This window comes from Miniopterus natalensis, chromosome 18 (assembly GCF_054644295.1).
Source record: "Miniopterus natalensis isolate mMinNat1 chromosome 18, mMinNat1.hap1, whole genome shotgun sequence".
NCBI lineage: Eukaryota > Metazoa > Chordata > Mammalia > Chiroptera > Miniopteridae > Miniopterus > Miniopterus natalensis.
Genome location: NC_142098.1, coordinates 12,247,355 through 12,266,954, shown reverse-complemented (window position 1 = coordinate 12,266,954; position 19,600 = coordinate 12,247,355). Strand labels below are relative to the sequence as shown.

Below are 19,600 nucleotides of genomic sequence, written 5' to 3'. Positions count from 1 at the left end.
CCCATGTAATCTTTGTCCTTCTACTCAATATAAGCAGCTGGCTTGGGGGGAGGGGGCAGTAGAGCAGATTTTCAGGGCGACCTAACTGCTGTCCCATACTGCTGGCATTATTGGAATAAATGCTCATATCCAGTTCAACCCTGTCTCTGCTTAATTGGTTCAAGTGATAACAGGTAGCCCAGACCCACTGTTGTCCGGTCAATGGCTGCCAGAGGGGAGGAGGTTTGGGGGACAGCGTGAAAAAGATGAAGGGACTGAGAAGTAAGATTGGTAGTTACAAAACAGTCATGGGGATGTAAAGTACAGCATAGGGAATATAGTCAATAATATTGTAATAACTATGTGTGGTGCCAGGTGGGTACTGGAAATATCGGGGGGAACACTTTGTAAAGTATAGGATTATCTAACCACTATGCTGAACACCTGAAACTAATACAAAATAATAGTGAATGTAAACTGTAATTGAAAAATAAAATTTAAAAAAAACTCAGAGAAAATGAATTCATACAAAAGATTCTGTTGCCCACAAATGACCCGTCTGTCTCCTGACACAAAGCTGTGATTGTCGCCAAGCAGGCACCAGGCTATCCCAGTCACCCTGACCGTCTCCCAAGACATTCGCTTCCTATTTGCCCTCACTCCTCAGGTAAAGCGGGAGGACTTGGGGAAGAAGCACGTGAGGAAGTTTAAGGAGGACAATAACGTGCTTGGATCATGGGTAAGAACGAAAGAGTCTTTTAAAGGAGCTGGGCCTTTGGGAATGCCAGGAAGGAAAGCCCCACGCTCCTGAAGTGAGTACCTCTTGCTGAGAAACTCCCAAGGGTGGGTGCCTTAACCTCTGCTATCCCTGCCCTGTCCCCACTGGGAACAGAAAAGAGACATCACCGTGTGTCTGGCCTGAAGTGACACTTCCCGCCTGCTCCACTGGCACTGAGGACTGACGCTGCCCTCTCGCCTCACACAGAGCAATGCAGCTCGCCCAACCCGGCCTGAACGGCGTGCCAACAAGCCAGGGCCCCCTTACCTCCCGGTGGGCCTCGCTGGAGATCCTGTTGGTGTAGCGCAAAACCTCCAGCTCCATGTCCGTCTTAAAGACCCGGCTTCAGGAAGAAAACAAACAAAGGGACAAGTCAGCGACTTCTGGCTGGACCCCTCCAGGGAGACCCTGGGGCTGCCACACCTGCACAACCTGGGAAGGATCACAGGGCCAGGTCATGCCCAGTTAGGCCGCTGGTGGGCTGCCTGAGCATGGGGGTGGCGGCAGGGTGGCCACCAAGCTGCAGGAGTGAAAGCTACACTAAGCACTGACCGTCCTCACCTAATGCCAGGCTCAGGTGCGCAGGCTGTTTCTAGTTACAACACCTGAAAACTGCTGTGCGTGGTGGAAGAATCCCAGAGACTCAGTTTTCTCATCCAAAAAAATGCAGAAAAGTTGGCATGGTGAGGCTGTTAGACCCGAGTCTTAAGTGTGCTGCCTCCCAGGGCTCTTCCCAGTTGGCTGAAGAGGTCCCCCTTGCTTCGCCCCCCACCCACCTGCCCAAGGGGCAGCCCAGGAATACCATGTGACTCAGGCCCCTGCCTGAGATAGGGTGGGGGTGGGAATGAGGAGGGGCCTGTGGTGCAGCCACTTCCAGCCTGAGTGCAGGAGTGAATGCGGGAAGAGCCAGTCTGCAGAGAGAAGCAGGACACCAGGAGCAGACAAGCGGAAACAGCAAGGGGAGAAAGGGTTTATGAGGCTCAGCCAAGAGAGCCTGCTGACCCCTAGAGACCCACTGTACTGTCGGGGGCCCTCACAATAAACTCCTATTAATTTGCCCAAATATGGTTAGGTTTCTGGTCTTTGCAATCAATCGCATCCACAAGTAAGACTCACACAGATAAACTAAATAAATGTTAATTTTCTACCTCCACCATGTCAAATAAGCAACTCCAGGTTACAGGCAGCACGGCCGGTCATTAGGAGCTGGCTCCTCAGCCATCCCTCATGGCCAGCTCTGCCCCCTTACACAAGGTGACCCACCTTCAACAAAGCCGCCTCTCCCTCTCAAAGGAAACACACTCAAGCACCCGCAAGAGCAGCAAAACAGAAGAAGGTAGCAAAAGCCACCCCCAAGCCCACCGAGACTTCTTCCAGATGAACACGCTTTCCGCCTAGAGGGGCAGACACTGAAGCCTAACAGTCAGCTCTCTACCATCACAAAGGTGCCTCTGATTCTGCACCAGGCTGCTGGGAGCAGCCCCACCTGGGGAACAGAAAGTGTGTTCTTGTGCCCCGGAGGGTGAGGGTCCACAGCCACAGACAGGGCTCAGATGAGCAGTTCGGCTCCTGAGGTCCAAATCCACTTGCAAGATGACCGAGCAGCCCCTGGTGCTTTGCTCCCCACTGGTGCCCAGCTTGGCACCAGCCGGAGGAACTGGTAAGAGGGGAGTGGGCCTCTCTGTGATGACAAGAGTGACAGCACAGGTGACAACACAGGTGGCAACAGGCCCAGGCTGCACTTGCCTCTGGCCCTCTGCCTCTATTTAGCTTAGATACCTGGTCCATCCTTCCAGTCACCACTCTTGCCGACAATTTAGACCTCTAGGCCCCGTGCCCATCTAGTCACACAGGCTTAGCCAAAACCCCACGTGGGTCAAGCCAGAGCCCAGCTTGTGAATGCTGCTCCAGGGCCATGGGGGCTGCAGGGAAATCTGCAGCTGAGTGGACGGCACAGCAGCACCTAGTCTCCAGCTCCACAGCCTCCACCTGGCTCCAATTCTGCCATGAGTTGCACCGGGGCATGCAGGAGGCCTAATTTCAACTTTCTCCACCTTGCTAAGATCTCTCCTCTCCCCACCTCAGTGTCCCCTTCCCCTTCTCAGAAGATGAATGAACTCATAGCCAGCAGATGGGTACACTCTCACCTCTTATCCAAACAACCAAACCTTCCCCTGACCCTTCATGCTCTCCTCCCTCCGCCTTTATAAGGGAAGGGGTGTCTGTAAGGAAACGAAAAGACCTCTCTTTTTCTTCGCTGTGGCCTTCCACAGCTTATGAGAAACACCTGGTAATTAAACCCCAAGATTGTTGGCTCCTCTGTTCAAACCGTGAAACAAGCTACTCTCAAGGCTACATTCCTGCAACCCCCTCCTCCCTGCTGTTTTCACAACTCAGAGACCAAGGAGTCTCTTAGCAGACAGTTCCCTTCTCCCCTCCCCTTCAAATAAGCCCCTTTCGAAATCCTCATAACTTTTGCTCTAAGCTTGTTTTACAGGCTTGGGAAAAATACTGAAAAGACACCTCCCTAGGACATCTGCTGGACTAGCTCCTGAAAAGCAAACAAACTATAATTTTTCAAGACAACCGCCGATATCTGCTCAACTTCAACAAAGAGCCCCTCCCTTCCTTGTCACCCAGCAAAAGCAACCAATTGCTCTTTAAAAGTAGAAGCCCCTCTTTGTTCGCTGCCCTGTATTGACTATTGATAGTTGGCCCTTTCCTCTCTTGGAAAGTAAAATAAACTTCCTCTTTGCATCTCTTCTCTTAGTTGTGAATCCTTTCACAGCCCGTCACCAGCCAAGCCCTAAGTATCCCCTTCCAGATGAGGCTCCCACCCATCACATGCCACATCTCAACCACAGCTCTGCAGCCCCTGCTGCTTAAAACATAAACGGACATCATCCCAGACACCTCCCTCTGGTCCGCCCATTGCTCCCACACCGAACTGATGACCTAGGACTGTGATTCCACCACCACAACCTCTCTCAGACCCTCTGTGTCTCTCCATTCAGACCCCACTCCCTCCAGCCTGGACCCCCTCAGGAGCCCACCTCACAAGCTCTCCACTCGGCCTCCTCCCCACTGCCTGAGCACCCCGGTTCTGGAGATGAGCAGGGAAAGCCCACCATCAGCCTGAGGAGAAAGGGGACATGGAGTCCAACCATGCTCTCTTCTCTTCAGGGATTTATGCATTTTCAGCCATCGAGAGCCAAAGTCCTGTTTTTCATTGTTTTTTTAAAATATGTCTTTATTGATTTCAGAGAGAGGAAGGGAGAGGGAGAGAGAGATAGAAACATCAATGATGAAAGAGTCATTGATCGGCTGCCTCCTGCACACCCACGACTGGGGATCTAGCCCACAACCCGAGCATGTGCCCCGACCGGGAATCGAACTGCGATCCCCTGGATCCTAGGTCAATGCTCAACCGCTGAGCCACGCCAGCTGGGCCCAGAGTCCTGTTTTTGTCTTCAATTTTACTTTGGGGGAGATGACAAACTAGGCCTCTAGCTGATTTCCTCAGGACTTATTTTTTAGTCACACTAAAAAAAAATCAAATTGAACCAGGACAATTATCCCACAAAGGCAGTTCTCCGGAGAGACAGGCCTGGCCGAGCATTGGCCTGGCCCATTTAATCCAAGCTTTAAAGGCCCTGAAAATAGCCGTCAGCTGCACAGGCTCTCCCAACCATCCACAGGGCACTCTGGGCCTGAAGTCTCTCCCGGGCCCGGGCACACCAGCCTGGCCCAGTTATCTCCATGCCACGAGCACCGGAAACTTTAAAAATTACTGCAGCGAATTAGTCGACTTTCCAGCATTCTGCACAGTTTCCCCCAATCTTCAGAAAGAATTCATTGCCCTGAATCTGATGAGGCTATTTTTGTTACTCCTGAGCACAAAAAAGGCAAGGAAAGGGGGATTCCGCTGCCATGGTCCCGCCCTGCAGGCCCAATGGCCTCTGGAGTGAGGGATGCTTAGTGTCACACTCAGCCCCAGCCTTATCTGGCCCAAGGATGTGTGGGGTCATGGTTAGATATGTAATCTACAAGGTTTCTGTCCCCAACAGAGGATGAAGGTCTCTCCTCCAGGAAGCATCGAGGACCAAGGCTCAGGACATGACCACACTGACGCCACTTAAGTCCAGACAGCAGGCAGCTCAGACCCTTCCCCGAGCAAGAGGAGGTGCCTGATGTATGTGGGAGACAAGCGCTCGTGCAGAGTCTCCAGCTCCTGGCCATGCCCCTGAGCATCACCCCTCCCAGGGGGCTGCTCAAGTACAAAAGGCAGCACCCTGGGCAGGGGAGGGGCCGGGCCAAGGCTCAGAGTTCCCTGCTGCACACCAGAAACGACAAAAACTGGATTCGGGGGAGATTCATTTGTGCAATTTTTCCCCCTTTAAATATTCACAGGTCACAAAACTGCCTCTGGGCATTAAACCCAGGATGAAGACATCAATTAACTGAGGTCTGAGTGCTCCACTGATGAAAATGATAGCAAGACAGGGTGAAGTCTTTCTAAAATCAGTCTCTAAGCATCCAAGTGCCACCGTGTTCAACAAAACCCACCTGAAAGGACAGGAATTCTGTCTCTCCTGAGGATGAAGGTGTGGGGAATGGTTCCATGGGAGAGGTGGGTGGGAATTCAATTCCACGGGACCCCCAAGACCATTCCTTCCACCCTGTGACCCTACGATGCAAAGGGTAAAATCCCAGAACAGCAGCAGGGGCAGCAAAGAAAGCTGGTTGGAATTACATATCTTCAAGAGGCTCAATCAATAAGTCCTCTCACAGAAGCCAGAGCCATGAAGCAGTGATGGCTTAGTGCAGCTGTGAGCCCAGCGTGCCTGGGACCTGACTGGGGCCAGGCAGACATGGGCCACATGTTGGGGAGGCTCCCCAGGCCAGGGCCTGATGCCCCATATCCTGCCTCCTGCCCCTGGTGCTCTGTATGTCAAGTTCTCATTCTGCTTAAGAATCCCGCTTTCCACTCGGATTTCTCGTTAACTTAGGGTTAAATGCCTATATGCTGGGAGACAAAAACAGAAAAAAATATTCCTACTGGAATACTTTTCACATACATAGCAAGAATCTAGGTCATCATCTATGTACCTTTTCTAATTTGGGACATAATGCCAGAAAGTAGGATCCTGGTGTGCTTCTGGCCCTGAACGGTCCACCCCTCACCATATCCAGAGCATAGAAAGCGGTTAGAAATAGATGTTATCCCACTGCCTGATTAATACATGCAAGACACCTTTGCTTGGTGCAATTACCAGTTCTAAAACCGGCCTATGACTCAATTGCACAATCTCACTTAAAACCCAAGAAGGCACACGGTACTCGCTGACATGCCAGCTCGCCTGCGACGCTTCCGGAGGTGCTTAACGCCATCCAAGGCACTGTGCGATCAGACAGTACACAAGCATCTCCTTTTAGTCCCATCCTACCTGCAGATCAATTTAATCATCTGCAGAACAAGAAAAGAGAACCACAGCCTAAATTATGAAAGTGAGATGCCGGCTCTTATTAAGTTTCAACTTTTGACCCCCACATTCAAACTGCAAAACCCAGCACAAGGAGGAAAATGATCGGTTATGATCTCATGTTTGCGGGGAAGAGTATGATTACAGAGGAATTTACAGGAAATCAAAAAGGCACTGCTTGAGAGAATGGAAAACAATAAAGCAGTCACCAAAAGGAAATGAATGACACCCAAACAAAATGAGAAAGGAAGCTCGAGAGCCCCGGCAGAGGCCGCTCACTGCCTCGCAATCAGGCAGGCTCCCAGAGGAATCCCAAAGCCCCAGCCTACTGCTGGGCAGGCACTGGGGTGCATGTTGGTGGCAGGAGGCACGGCTGGAGGAAGCTTAGCTGCACAGCCCCGGGCCCCCCACCGCACCACACCCTGGCCTCACACAAGATCCATTCTGGGGGCTCTGAGCACCCCTGCATGTTCAGTGGCCAAGAGTGAGTGGAGAGAAAGGCCAACACTTGGGGAGGCGCCCCGCCCTACAGGGTGCTCCTCAGGGGTGTAAGGGGCAGCGCAAGATCCCAGGACCATCAGCCTGGGCTCAGCTCCTGGATTTTTCTCAGGCAAGTCACCTGTATTCTCTTCTGTAACATTGGGATGATCAGAGTACCTACCTTATAACATATATAAAATGCCTCTTTAAATAAGGTGACATGTGTTGAGTGCTTAGCAGAATACCTTGCACAAAGGAAATCTCAAAAGGTGACAGCTGCTCTGGCTGGTGTCACCAAAGGGTCTCGGATTTGATTCCCAGTGAAGGGTATGAACCTGAGTTTCAGGTTCGATCCCAGGCCCTGGATGGGGCACATGCGGGAGGCAACCAATCAGTGTGTCTCTTTCACATCTATGTTTCTCCCCCCTCCCCCCCCCCCCGGCCCCTCTCTCCCTCCCTTCCACTCTCTCTCTAAAAAAAAAAATCAATGGAAAAATATCCTCGGGGAGTACTAACAACAAAAAGGTGAAAGCCACATTTATTCAGATGTGTCAGCACTTATAATCTCACTGAATTCCTCAGCCATCCATCAAGGGAGACCACTTCTGCTTTGTAGGAGAGGAAACTGAGGCTCAGCACTATAGACTGGATATTTGTCTCCTTCCAAAATTCCTGTTGAAATCTAATCTCTGTGTTGGTACTTGGCAGTGGGATCTTTGGGAGGTGACTGGGTCATTAGAACAGAGCCCTCATGGCTGGGATTAGAGCCTTCATAAAAGAGGACCCAGACAGCACCCTGCCGCTTCAGCCCTGTGAGGACACAGTGGGAAGGTGGCCGTCTATGAACCAGGACATGGTCCTCACCCGACAGCAAATCTGTCGGTCCCTCCAGAACTGTGAGAAGTAAATGTCTGTTGTTTATAAGGTGCCCAGTCTGTGGTGATGAGTGAGGTGTCCAAGAGCTCTGAGACAAACTCAGTGAATCCCCACATCCACACAGTGAGCTAGGTGCTACTCCATCTACATTTTACAGGAAAAGACACTGAGGCTCCAAAAAGGCAAGTAACTTGCCCAGCGGAGGGGCTGGGGTTAGAGTTTGGATTTGCCGAGTGGCTGGTTTATCCATTACCCCAGGCAGCTCTCTCCATGGGGCCTAGAGACAGATGATGGGAAAAGCATTCAGGATACAGGGGCCCAAAGATGCATCAATGAGTCATAATTTAAGGTTAAGAAAAGCCCCCTCTCTCCTGTAAATGTGGGACCTACCCCCATCCACCCAGGCTCCTTCCTTCAGTGATAGAGGCAGGAAATGACCGTGACTGCCAGGCTATCACCGAGAGAGACTGCAGTCACTACAGACGCCAGCACCCACGCTATTAAAACATACCCCTGAGGCAGTGAGGACAATGTGACATTTCTAAAATAGTTCTACTGCCATCAAATGCCAAATAAGTCCTTTGTGCTGCTGGCTTTAATAAAGTTGAGAAGTATTCTCATGAACGCAGAATCCACTTCAGAGCCTTGGAAATGTCACTAGAATTAAAGCGTGCTTGTTCCAAAGTGACGAACTAATGACTTGTCCCTTAGGAGCTGCTGGAGCACACAGTTTAGCCACTGTCTCTAAAGCAGCCACGAGGGAGCGCCACATGGGAAGCGGGAGTGGACTCGGCCCATTCCTGCACATCTACGGTTTATTCCTCTGTCAACCGGGGGCTAAAGACGGGCCAGGCATTTGCTACTTTATGGAAACGTGAGGAGTCTACACACCTCCCAGTCAGGCGATGACGTGGCAATGGCCTGCCTTACCTCTCCTACATTTACAGAAAGTGCAGCCACACAGCAAATAAAAACTACCAAAAGAGCAATTCGATGGTTAGGAAGAAAACTGATGGCAGAGCAGGGTTGGGGGGCCATTTCCAGGCTCCACAAAGGCAATGCCCAACCTGAGAAAGCTTGTCCTGCTTTGACTTACCAGGAACCAGTTATCTGCAGGTAGGGGCGGCCGACATCACCAAGGGAAGAAAGCAGGAAACATAAGAACACGTATAACAGGATGGCAACTACTCAAGACAGATGCATGACACGAGGAAAACATGTTTACCTTTCTGATAATAGGATTATGTATGATATTTATTTTTACTTTTCACTATCTACTTCAACTGAGTTACAAAAGGTTGACTTATTTATAGTAGGAGCTTCAAGAGACTGAAAATAAAGGAAAAGATAAGAGAAATTTAATTGACATTCAAATGACCCATGCTCTTTCAAAAAAACAAACCAAATGACAAAAAAACAAAGAAGACAGAAGAGCCTGAGAGAGAGGTTCTGGGAACTGGCTTGTATGATGGGCTCTCTGAGTTGGAGTAGGCAGGAACAGCAGGGTCTCTCACCTTCCTGAGCTGAGCACAAGGAACAGCCAACGTAGCCACAGTTTGTACTTACCATTCCACAATCTCCGGATGAAGAATGGTGTTGTTGACATTGAACCTATAGAGGAAACACAAACCAAGCTCATTAGTTCAATGGTCCATCGTCTACCAGCAAGAAATACCTCATTGAAGACATACACACCATGACCAAGAGGGGGCCCCAAACCTCAATTTAATGACTCGCTGGCCCATATCAGGCCTGCTGTTTATTCCTGCAGCAGATGTGGCAGCCCAGGCCATGTTCTCTAAGTGCAGTCAGTCGGGGAACAAGCTGCCGTCTTCCACCCTGGCTAGACAGACAGTATAGCTTCTTCCACCAAGTATAAAAACATAGTCTTAATGGGAGTCTCAGGAGAAAAGGAGAAAGGAGCAGAAGAATATTTGAAAAAATGACTTAAAACCTTGCCAATTTAATGAAAAACATTAATCATAAAACTAAATGAACTCCAAATAGGATAAATTCAAAAAGATCTACACCTGGACACATCATAATCAAGCTGTCAAAAGCCAAAGAGAGACTCCTAAAAGTAGCAACAGAAAATGAATTCCTCACATACAGGGAATCTTCAATAAGATAGGTGGCTGCTTTTTTATTAGAAACTATAGAGGCCAGAAGGCCGAGGGATGACATATCCAAAGTGCTAAAAGAAAAAACTGTCAACCAAGATTCTATATTCGGCAAATTGTGCTTCAAAAATGAAGCTGAAATTAAAACAGTCTCAGTTGTACAAAAACCAAGAGAATTCATTGCTGGGAGACCTATCCTACAAGAAACACTAAAGGAAACCCTTCACACTTTAATGAAAGGACACTAGAGAGTACTTCAAACCAACATGAAATAAAAAAGAGCACTGGTAGAGGTAGCTGCATGATCAAGTATAAAGACAGTGTAAATGTATTTTGTTATTATACCTATATTTCTCCTATCTAACTTAAAAGACAACTACATAAAGCAATAATTGTAAATTTGTGTTGATAAGCACAAAATATACAAAGATGTGATCTTTGTACACAATAACAGCACAAAGGAGTGGAGAAATGGAGCTATATAGGAGCTAAGTTTTTGTATACTATTGAAGTTAAGTTGACATTAATGTGAACAAATTGTTATCTATAAGTTTAAGAAATCATTTGTAATTCCCTGGGTAACAACTAAGAAAAAAACTGAAGCTTAAAGAAAAGGAGATGAGAAAATCAAAACCATATACTACAAAAAAAAAAATCAACTAAATACAAAAGAAGGCAGCAATGGAGAAGCTGAGGAGCAAAACAACATGTGGCATATAGAAGTTAAAAAATGGCAGAAGAAGGTCCTTCCTAATCAGTAATTACTTTAGATATAAATGGATTATTCAATTAAAAGGCAGGATTACCTGACCCCATCTGAACCCTGCGGATGTATTTTTTTGCCCAAGAAATGTCTGATTTCAACAAAAGAACCAACCTCCTAAATAACAACGACAGGGAAGTGAGTGTACACAGACCTCATCTTATAAGGGAAGCCCAGGGTAACACCATTGATAATGTTCTGTACATGACTGCAGATAGTGCAAAGGGTAGCCAGTTCCTTTCTATTTCTCCACTTGTCAACCCAGAGCCTTTTCTTTTTCTTTCCAATCTAGTTCTACATTGATTGATGTGATTGAAGTCCCTTCGCAGGTGCCTCTGGGGCCCTTCACAATAACTGTGTGTCCCTTCAGAGTGATGTCCACATTTTCTGAAATGATGACAGTCTGATTGCTGAGAATGATTTTCATCCTCACAGTAGATACAGCAAAGAGCTAAACAGACTTTAGATTCAAAGACAAACAGGTTGAAAGGGAAAGGATGGGAAAAGATATACAGATGGTCCCCAGCTTTCAATGGTTTGATTTATGATTTTTCGACACTATGATAGCGTGAAAGCAATACGCATTCAATAGAAACCGTATTTCAAATTTTGAATTTTGATCTTTTCCCAGGCTACTGATATGCAGCACAATACTCTCTCATGATGCTGGGCATTGTAGTGAGTCACAGCTCCCAGTCAGCCACATGATCACAAGGGTAAACAACTGATGCTCAACAGTGCACTGTGTTGGCGATGTTTTTTGGATATTGTGTTTTATGGTTTTGCATCCCATCATGATTACAAAACACCCATCTGTGTCTCCTGATTCCTGGTCAGAAGGAGGAAGGCAATTACTTTAGAGATAAAACTCAAGATAATTGCCCACCTTTAAGCTAATGTAATGTTCTGAGCACATTTAAGATATGCTAGGCTAAGCTATGATGTTCAGTAGGTTAGGTGTATTAGATGCATTTTCAACCTACAATATTTTCAACTTACAATGGGTTTATCAGGATATAACCCCACTATAAGTCAAGTTGCATCTATATCATGCAAACAGAAACCAAAAAGGACATCAGATAAAATTAGCTTAAGACAAAAAGTTTTACTAAACACAATATAAGAACATTTTATATTGATAAAAGGGTAAAGTCATGAAATAGATATAATTATAAACATATATGCACCTAACAACATCGCTCCAAGGTATATGAATCAAAACCTGACAGAATTGGTTTCGATTTAACAATTTAACAATAGTTGGAGACTTTACTACTTTGCAGTAATGAATAGAACAACCAGATAGAAGATCAACAAGATAGAAGACTTGAACAACATTATAAACCTATTAGACCTAACAGAATCTGTCCAACAGCATAATCCATTTTCTCAAGTGCACATGGAAATTCTCCAGAATGAACCATATATATGTTAGGCCATATAACTCAAAATTAAAAGGATTGAAATCATACTAAGTATATCCTCCAACCACACTGGAATGAAATTAGAAATCAATGATAGAGGGAAAATTCACAGGTATGTGGGAATTAAATTATACACTCCTAAATATGGACCAATAAATAGGTCAATGAAGAAACAAACACAAGGGGAACTAAAAATACTATGAAACAAATGGAAACAAAAACACAACATATCAAAATGTATAGGATGTAGCTAAAGCAGTAGTTAGAGGAAAATTTATAGCTGTAAATGCCTATATTAAAAAGGAAGACTGTTATCTCAAATCAATAACCTAGCCTTCTACCTTAAGAAACTAAAAAAGAGCAAACTAAACCTAAAGCAAGATGAAGGAAGAAAATAATAAAGATTAGAGCAGAAATAAGTAACAGAGAATAGAAAAACAACAGAGAAAATCAAAAGTTGGTTCTTTGCAAAGATCAACAAAGCTGACAAAGTCTTAGTTAGGATGACCAAGAAACAAAGAGAAGGCTCAAATTGTGGAAATCAGTAGTAAAAGAGGGGCTACTACTACTGACTTAACTGACACAGAAGAAATAAAAATTCGAAATAGGCCTATAACAAGTAAAGAGAATGAATTAGTAATAAAATAAAGTCTCACAAAGAAAAGTCCAGGATCAAATGCCTTCGCTAATGAATTCTACCAAACATTTAAAGGAGAATTAACACCAATTCTTCATAAACTCTTTCAAGAACTAGAAAGGAAGAAACACTTTCAACTCATTCTATGAGGTCAGTATTACCCTAACACCAAAACCAGACAAAAACATCACAAGAAAACTGTAGATGAAAATCCCTTATAAACACAGACACAAAAACATATTCAACAAAATATTAGCAAACAGAATCCATCAACATATAAAATGGATATACACTATGACTAAGCGGGATTTATCCCAAAAATACAAGGTTTCTTCAATACACATAAAAATCAGTATAATCAATATTAACAGAATATGGGACAAAACCACATAGATGTAGAAAAAGCATCCTACAAATTCCAACACCTTTTCATGATTAAAAAACAAAACAAAACTCAATGAAGGGAACTTCCCCAACTCATAGCTGACATCATACTTGATGTTGGAGAAATTAATTTTATTACGACAACACTCCCCAAATTGATCTACAGATTTAATGCAATTTCTACCAAAAACCCAGCTGGCTTCTCTACAAAAATTGAAAAGCTGATTCTAAAATTTATGCGGAAATTCAAGGGCCAAAACAATCTTGAAAAAGAGAAACAGGATTGACGTTTTCTGACTTAAAAGGTTACTGTAAAGCTAGATAATAAAGACAGTGTGGTGCTGGCATAAAGACAGACATATATGTGTATGCATATATATATATATAGAATATATATATGTGTGTGTATATATATATATATATATATAGAATAAAATTGAGAATCTAAAAATAAAGCCATACATTTATGGTCAATTGATTTTTTTTATTGTGGTAAAATACACATAACATAAAATGTACCATTTAAGCCATTTTTAATTTTTATTTTTCAATTATAGTTTACATTTCATATTATTTTGTATAATCAATGGCATTAAGCTTCAGGTATACAGCATAGTAGTTGGACAATCACACATACTTTAGAAAGTGTTCCCCCCAGTATTTCCAGTACCCACCTGGCACCATACATAGTTATTACAATATTATTGACTATGCATTTTTAAGTCTACAGTTCAATGGCATTAAGCACATTCACACTGTTGTGCAACCATCACCACTATCCTTCTGCAGAGCCTTTTCAACACTGCACGCTGAAACTCTAACCATTAAACACTAACTCCCCATTCCTCATCCCCCCCAGCTGCAGGTAACCACTATTCTATTTTATGTCTCTGTGAACTTGACTATTTCATGTCAGTGGAACCATACAATATTTGTCCTTGGTCATTTGATTTTTGACAAGCGTACCAAGAAACTACAATAGGGGAAAAGATCATCTTTTCAACAAATGGTGCTGAAACAATTGGATATCCACACAAAAAGGAATGAAATTACATCCCTGCCTCATATTATATACAAAAATTAACTCCAACTAGACCAAAGACCTGAATAAGAGCTAAAATTATAAAACTCTTAGAAGAAAACATGCGTGTAAATCTTTATGGCCTTGGACTAGGCAACAGTTTCTTAGATAATGACACCAAAAGTACAAGCAACTGAAGAAAAATAGATAAACTGGACTTCATCAAAGTCTTGTGCGTCACAGGACACTTCAAGAAAGTGAAAAGACAACGCATAGAATGGGAGAAATTTTTCACAAATTTTACAGGTGTAGCATCCAGAATATATACAGAACTTTACAATACAACAATCAAATTACAACACAATTGAAAAATGGGCAAAGGATCTGAATAGACATTTCTCTAAAGGAGATATGCAAATAGCAAATAAGCACAAGAAAAGATGCTCATCATTAGCTATCAAGAAAATATAAATAAAAACCATAACGAGATACTACTTCACAGCCACTTAATGGCTACAATGAAAGAGATAGATAATAACAAGTGTTGTCGAGGATATAAAGAAACTGGAAGCTTCATACATTACTGGAGGGAATATAAGTTGGTACAGTCACTTTGGAAAATAGTTTGACAATTCCTCAACAAGTTTAACATAGAGTTACCATGAGACTCAGAAATTCCATCCCTAGGTATATATACAAGGGAACTGAACGCATATGTTCACACAAAAACTTGTACATCAATGTCCACGGCAGCATTATTCTTAACAGCTAAAAGGTGGGAGCAACCAAGTGTCCATCAACAGATAAACATTCAAACATAATATGGTATATATCTATAGATTGGAATATTTTTTCAGCCATAAAAATTAGTAAAACTGATTCATGCTACATGTATGAACTATGAAAACACGCTAAATGAAAGAAGCCAGATACGAAAGGCCACATATTACATGATTCCATTTATATCAAATGCTAGAGCAGGCAAATCCATGGAGGCAGAAAGTAGATTCATGGTTGCTAGGGAAATGGGGAATGACTTCCTAATAGGTCCAGGGTTTCTTTCTGGATGATAAAAATATTCTAAAATTGATTGTGATGATAACAAATCTATAAACATACAGAAGCCATTTAATTGTACCCTTTAATGGGTCAATTGTAGTGCATGCAAATTATATCCCAATAAGGCTGTTTTTTAAAACCTATGAATTATGCACGTAATAAATCTTATTGTATGTAAATTTTATTTCAATAAAGTCCATTTATAAAATTGACAGAATGAGAGAAGAAATAAATCCACAAAGCATAGTTTGAGATTTGCTCATACCTCTTGTGGTGCTAAAACAGCAGAGAAGTCAAGAAAGATGCAGAATACGAACAATTACAATTAATGAACCTGACTTATACAGAGCACAACAGCAAACTGCAGAATATTTGCTTTCTTCAAGTATCCAAGAAACATTTATCTTAATGAAATAAAGAACATGTTCACTGGTTACAACAGAATTAAACTAGAAATCAGTAACAGAAAGAATATAAAATCCCAAATTGTTTAGAAATTAAGACTTCTAAATAGCCACTGTTCAAAGAAGAAATAATGGAATTAGAAAATAAAAACATAAAATATAACCAGTGAAATGCAGCTAAAACAGTGCTTAGAGGAAAATGTATAACTCTAAATGTATTTAGTGCAAAAGAACACTAAAAACCATGACCTAAGCTCCCATCACAGGAATGTCCCTCTCTTCTTTCTCAAGAAGCTAAAGAACAAATAAATCTAAAGAAATTAGAAGGAAATTAAAAAGAGCAGAAATTAATGAAATAAAAAGCAAACATACAATAAAGAAAAATCTATAAAGTCAAAAGTTGTTCTTTGCTAGATGAGCATAATGGAAAAGGGGACCCCAAGAAACAGAGGGATCAGATCGGGGCACATCCCTAACACTGTGTCATGTGTAACCCGCAGCTCAAGCTATCAGCGAGACAGCTCGGGAAGCTCGATGTGGCCTAGCACGAAGGACAGGACTCAGCAGAGAATGCTTGGCAACCCTCAACCCTCAACCCTCTGCATTCTCAGCCCTGTGACATCTCGGGTCAGGATCACACACAGGGCATGCAGGCCTGTGACCAACCGGGGACTCTCCATGCCCTCATTACTTGTGTTTGACAACAACGATCTACTGCCATGGTTGTGAGGCTGGCACACCACTCCTGGCTGAACCTGATGAGGACAGTCAGGGACAGGGGAGGAAAGAGAGAAGGCGATATGGCAGGTAGATGGTAAAGCTTTTGGATTCCTAATACACAAATAAGACTACTTAATTCAAAGTCAATCAAAATGTAGTAGAATCAAAGCCCTACTTGTGAAATATCAAAGACCACAGGCAGCCAACACAGTTTAGCCGAAGAACAGAGCGGCAGATGACATAAATCAAGACGACGACCCAGCCTCTGCCTCCCATTTTGCCAAATGTCACTTTGACATTAGGAAAAGCAATGGCGTGTCTCATCAACAGCCAAACACACCAGTACAATTTCTCTTTACAAAATGTACGTGCGTATACACATATGCGCCCACGCACCCCAAGTAGCAAAGTAACCCAGCACACAAACACAAACACACAGATAACAGGGACAGACAAGATGAATTCACACAGGCAGTATACACTTAGAAAAGAGGCACACACAGGTGTCGTAACAGTCACACACTCAGAGACACATAGACGTATATTCACAGACACAAGCAGACACATACCTACACACCAACTCGGGCACACACTCACGAGACATGCAGACACACCCAGACAGGCATACACTTACACTAGCACACAAATATCCACACCCAAATCTATATAAGTACAAGAACACATACACTCAAACGCACACTCAGACACAAAACACCCAGACAGAGAAACAGCCACACATGGGAGAATCCAAAAAACATTCACCACGGTGGTGTCAGGCTTTAACTCAGGCTACGGCGTTCAGATATTTCTCGCTTTAGCCACTGTGCTAGTTAGCATTTTCTATGATGAGCATGTAACTGTGTGAAAACAACAACAAACCGACCAGTGCCTGAGGGTGGGGGTGCCTAGGAGCACGGGCTGACTCCCTGGTGGGCTCCACCTGTGGGCTGGGTGCTGAAGGGTAAGTGGCACGGGCCCAACCACCCCTGCCCCAGCCGCCGCCTCCTCCCTGCAGTGCGTAGCCCGAGGAGGAACGCGAGCCTGTCTGGAAAGCAGGCCCTGGAACAGCCCCCCACGCCCCACCCGTGGGATCCATCTCCTGATGGAGATTCCACGGGCCGTACTGAGAAGCCCAGTCCTAAATACTAACGTGATACACAAGTTAACAGTAACCAGAAGGCCAACGTCCCCAAGCCACAGACTAGCATTTTGCCGTAATTGTCAGTTTTTAATAATGTCCCTCTACTTCCTGGTTTTTAAAATTCACCTTTGAATATTAATATTCCTGCATTAACAACCCCCAAATTCAGTAATTTCATATTTAACTGCTTATTTAAATGGAATTCATTTGTAACCAATGGTCTTCAAATACGCAAGGCAATTTAAGTAAATGCTGAAAGATAAGAAATAGATCCTGAGCAAGCCGCTGATCTCAAACACGGACCACATTCCTGCTGAACAACAGCACGACACAGAGCCCTCTGTACTTCACTGCCCCAGCCACCCGGGCTCCTGGGCACACGGTCTGCCTGGTTTTGGGGGGAGCTCTCATGTCAGGAAAGTCCCCCATTAAGTTATACAAACTTAACGGATAAGTGACCTTTGGCTCAGGCCACCTGGATCCCCACAGACCACCTCTTTCCCTTCACAGTCAGCATCTCTCAGAAAAATTGGCTCTAAAGCTCACTTCCTCAGACGCTAACAAAGATCTGTCACATCTGACTTGCTTCCAGGCTGCAGGGATCAACTGTGCCAGGCATCTGGAGTGGCCAAAGCCCATGGAAGCCTCAGGTCCTCCTGACTGCAGAGCTGTCCCTGCACCTCAGCTGCGCCTCTCCCAGCCCAGCCCAGCCCCACCCATGCTCTCACCAGGACCTGACCGTGAGCAAGACCCCATCCTCCGGCCTGCTCCTTCCTATGCGAACTGTTCTGGCTCCAATCCAGCTGTACCTGGGAACCATGGCCTGGGCCAGAGCCCAAACTCAGTCTGTGGCCTGGCAGACCGTCCCCATCTCTCCCTTCACCCTGGCTCCCCAGGAAGGGCAAAGACACACCCCGTGAGTCCAGGGAGCCCAGGCCATGGGGAGATCCCAGTGCATGTCTGCCGTCCCCAACTCTGGCTCCCTGTTCCCTCTGCCCTGGTCCCCTACCGACCCCACCACTGCAAGACCTGACACACTCCCTGCTGCAGGCAGTAGGTCCGGCCCTGATCTGGGAAGGCGGAGGGAAGTCTGAGGTCTCCCAGGACCAAACCCGCAGCCCCACCAAAGCTGAGCCCAAGTGTGACAGACCGGAGGCAGCCGACCCCAAGAAACCACACTTGGAGGGGTCACGGGCTGCTCTCCTAGCTGGAGAGGATCTGGCACAAGTGGATGGGTGGGACCACTGTTCTGCCACAAGCTCCCTGCTCTCCCCGGGCCCAGGGATGAAGGCAGCCTGGACAGCCCATCAGCACAAACCAAGAGGGCAAACCTGAACTTCTGCTAAAGCAGGTCAATCAGGACCCAAGTTGGAAGGTGTTGCAGAAAAAGTTCAAAGGGGCCAAACCCCTGAACTCGAGGAATAAGGCACTTCATTAGGGCAGTGAGGAGGGACCGGTGATAGGAGCAGCTGAGCACTAGAAAGTAGGACAGCAAGATTCCTCTTGCTAGGAAACAGGCTATAATTATCCCCGCCAAACAGCTGGAGCTGCTCACGCGAGCTCGGGTGCTGAGCGCAGTGGCCCTCAAGGACAGGGGCCTCCCCAGCCAGGCAGAGGCCAGCAGGGACATAGTTGAGGTGCTGACAGCCAGCGTCAGTGGAAGGCAGGGGGATGGCCTGCGCCTAGGTCTCAGGAAAACAGACTTGACTCCCTGCAGGGGAAGCACTGGTAGGCAGCTGGAGGCAGAGGCTGGGGCCAAGGTCAGTGCCCAAGGTATGTGGAGTGGGGGTGGAACTATACTGCCACAGTGCGATGGGAGCCCCATCGGGAGGCATAGGGGACAAGCCCCCAGGGGACAGGAGGGAAGGGAGCACCACAAGCAGGCCAGGGCACCCCAAAGCAGAGAGACACACAGGAGGGCTCTCACATGTGATACATCAGCCAAGCCAGAAAACTGAGCCCCCCATGTGCGCGTGGGTGTGGGAAGGAATTCCCGGCTCAGCAGTGAGGGGCCTGGGGACACCCCATAGCTGGCTCCCCTCTGGACCAGACCATGGGTGGGAGAGGGGCAGCAGTGCCTGGTAGAATGTGCAAGGTGAGGGCAGCCCCTGGAGCTCTAAAAAGCCTCCCAAATGCTGGCCAGGCGGGTGGGGGCTCTTGGCAGGGGCCACAGAGACTCAGGGAGCAACAGGAAACAGGCTGGGGTCTGCTTATGGAAGGAGAGGTTGGGTTCATAGCAGGACTGCTCCCAGGGGGGTGGGGATGGCAGTGATGATGTCCCTGGATCCCCCACCCCCACCTCTCTTCAGGAAATCTTAGGGAGCAGCCAGC

At 45.8% G+C, this 19,600-nt stretch overlaps 1 protein-coding gene across 1 annotated transcript in view; it reads right to left on the bottom strand.

Annotated features, from left to right (window-relative positions):
- The window catches only part of PEPD (peptidase D), a 109,597-nt gene that overhangs the window by 64,377 nt on the left and 25,620 nt on the right, over positions 1 to 19,600 (bottom strand). The window contains exons 7-8 of the mRNA XM_087826797.1: positions 9,163 to 9,207; positions 1,025 to 1,100 (exon numbers count right to left, since the gene is read on the bottom strand). Coding sequence (XP_087682923.1) covers positions 1,025 to 1,100; positions 9,163 to 9,207 — 121 coding nt within the window. The remainder of the gene's footprint in view (positions 1 to 1,024; positions 1,101 to 9,162; positions 9,208 to 19,600) is intronic.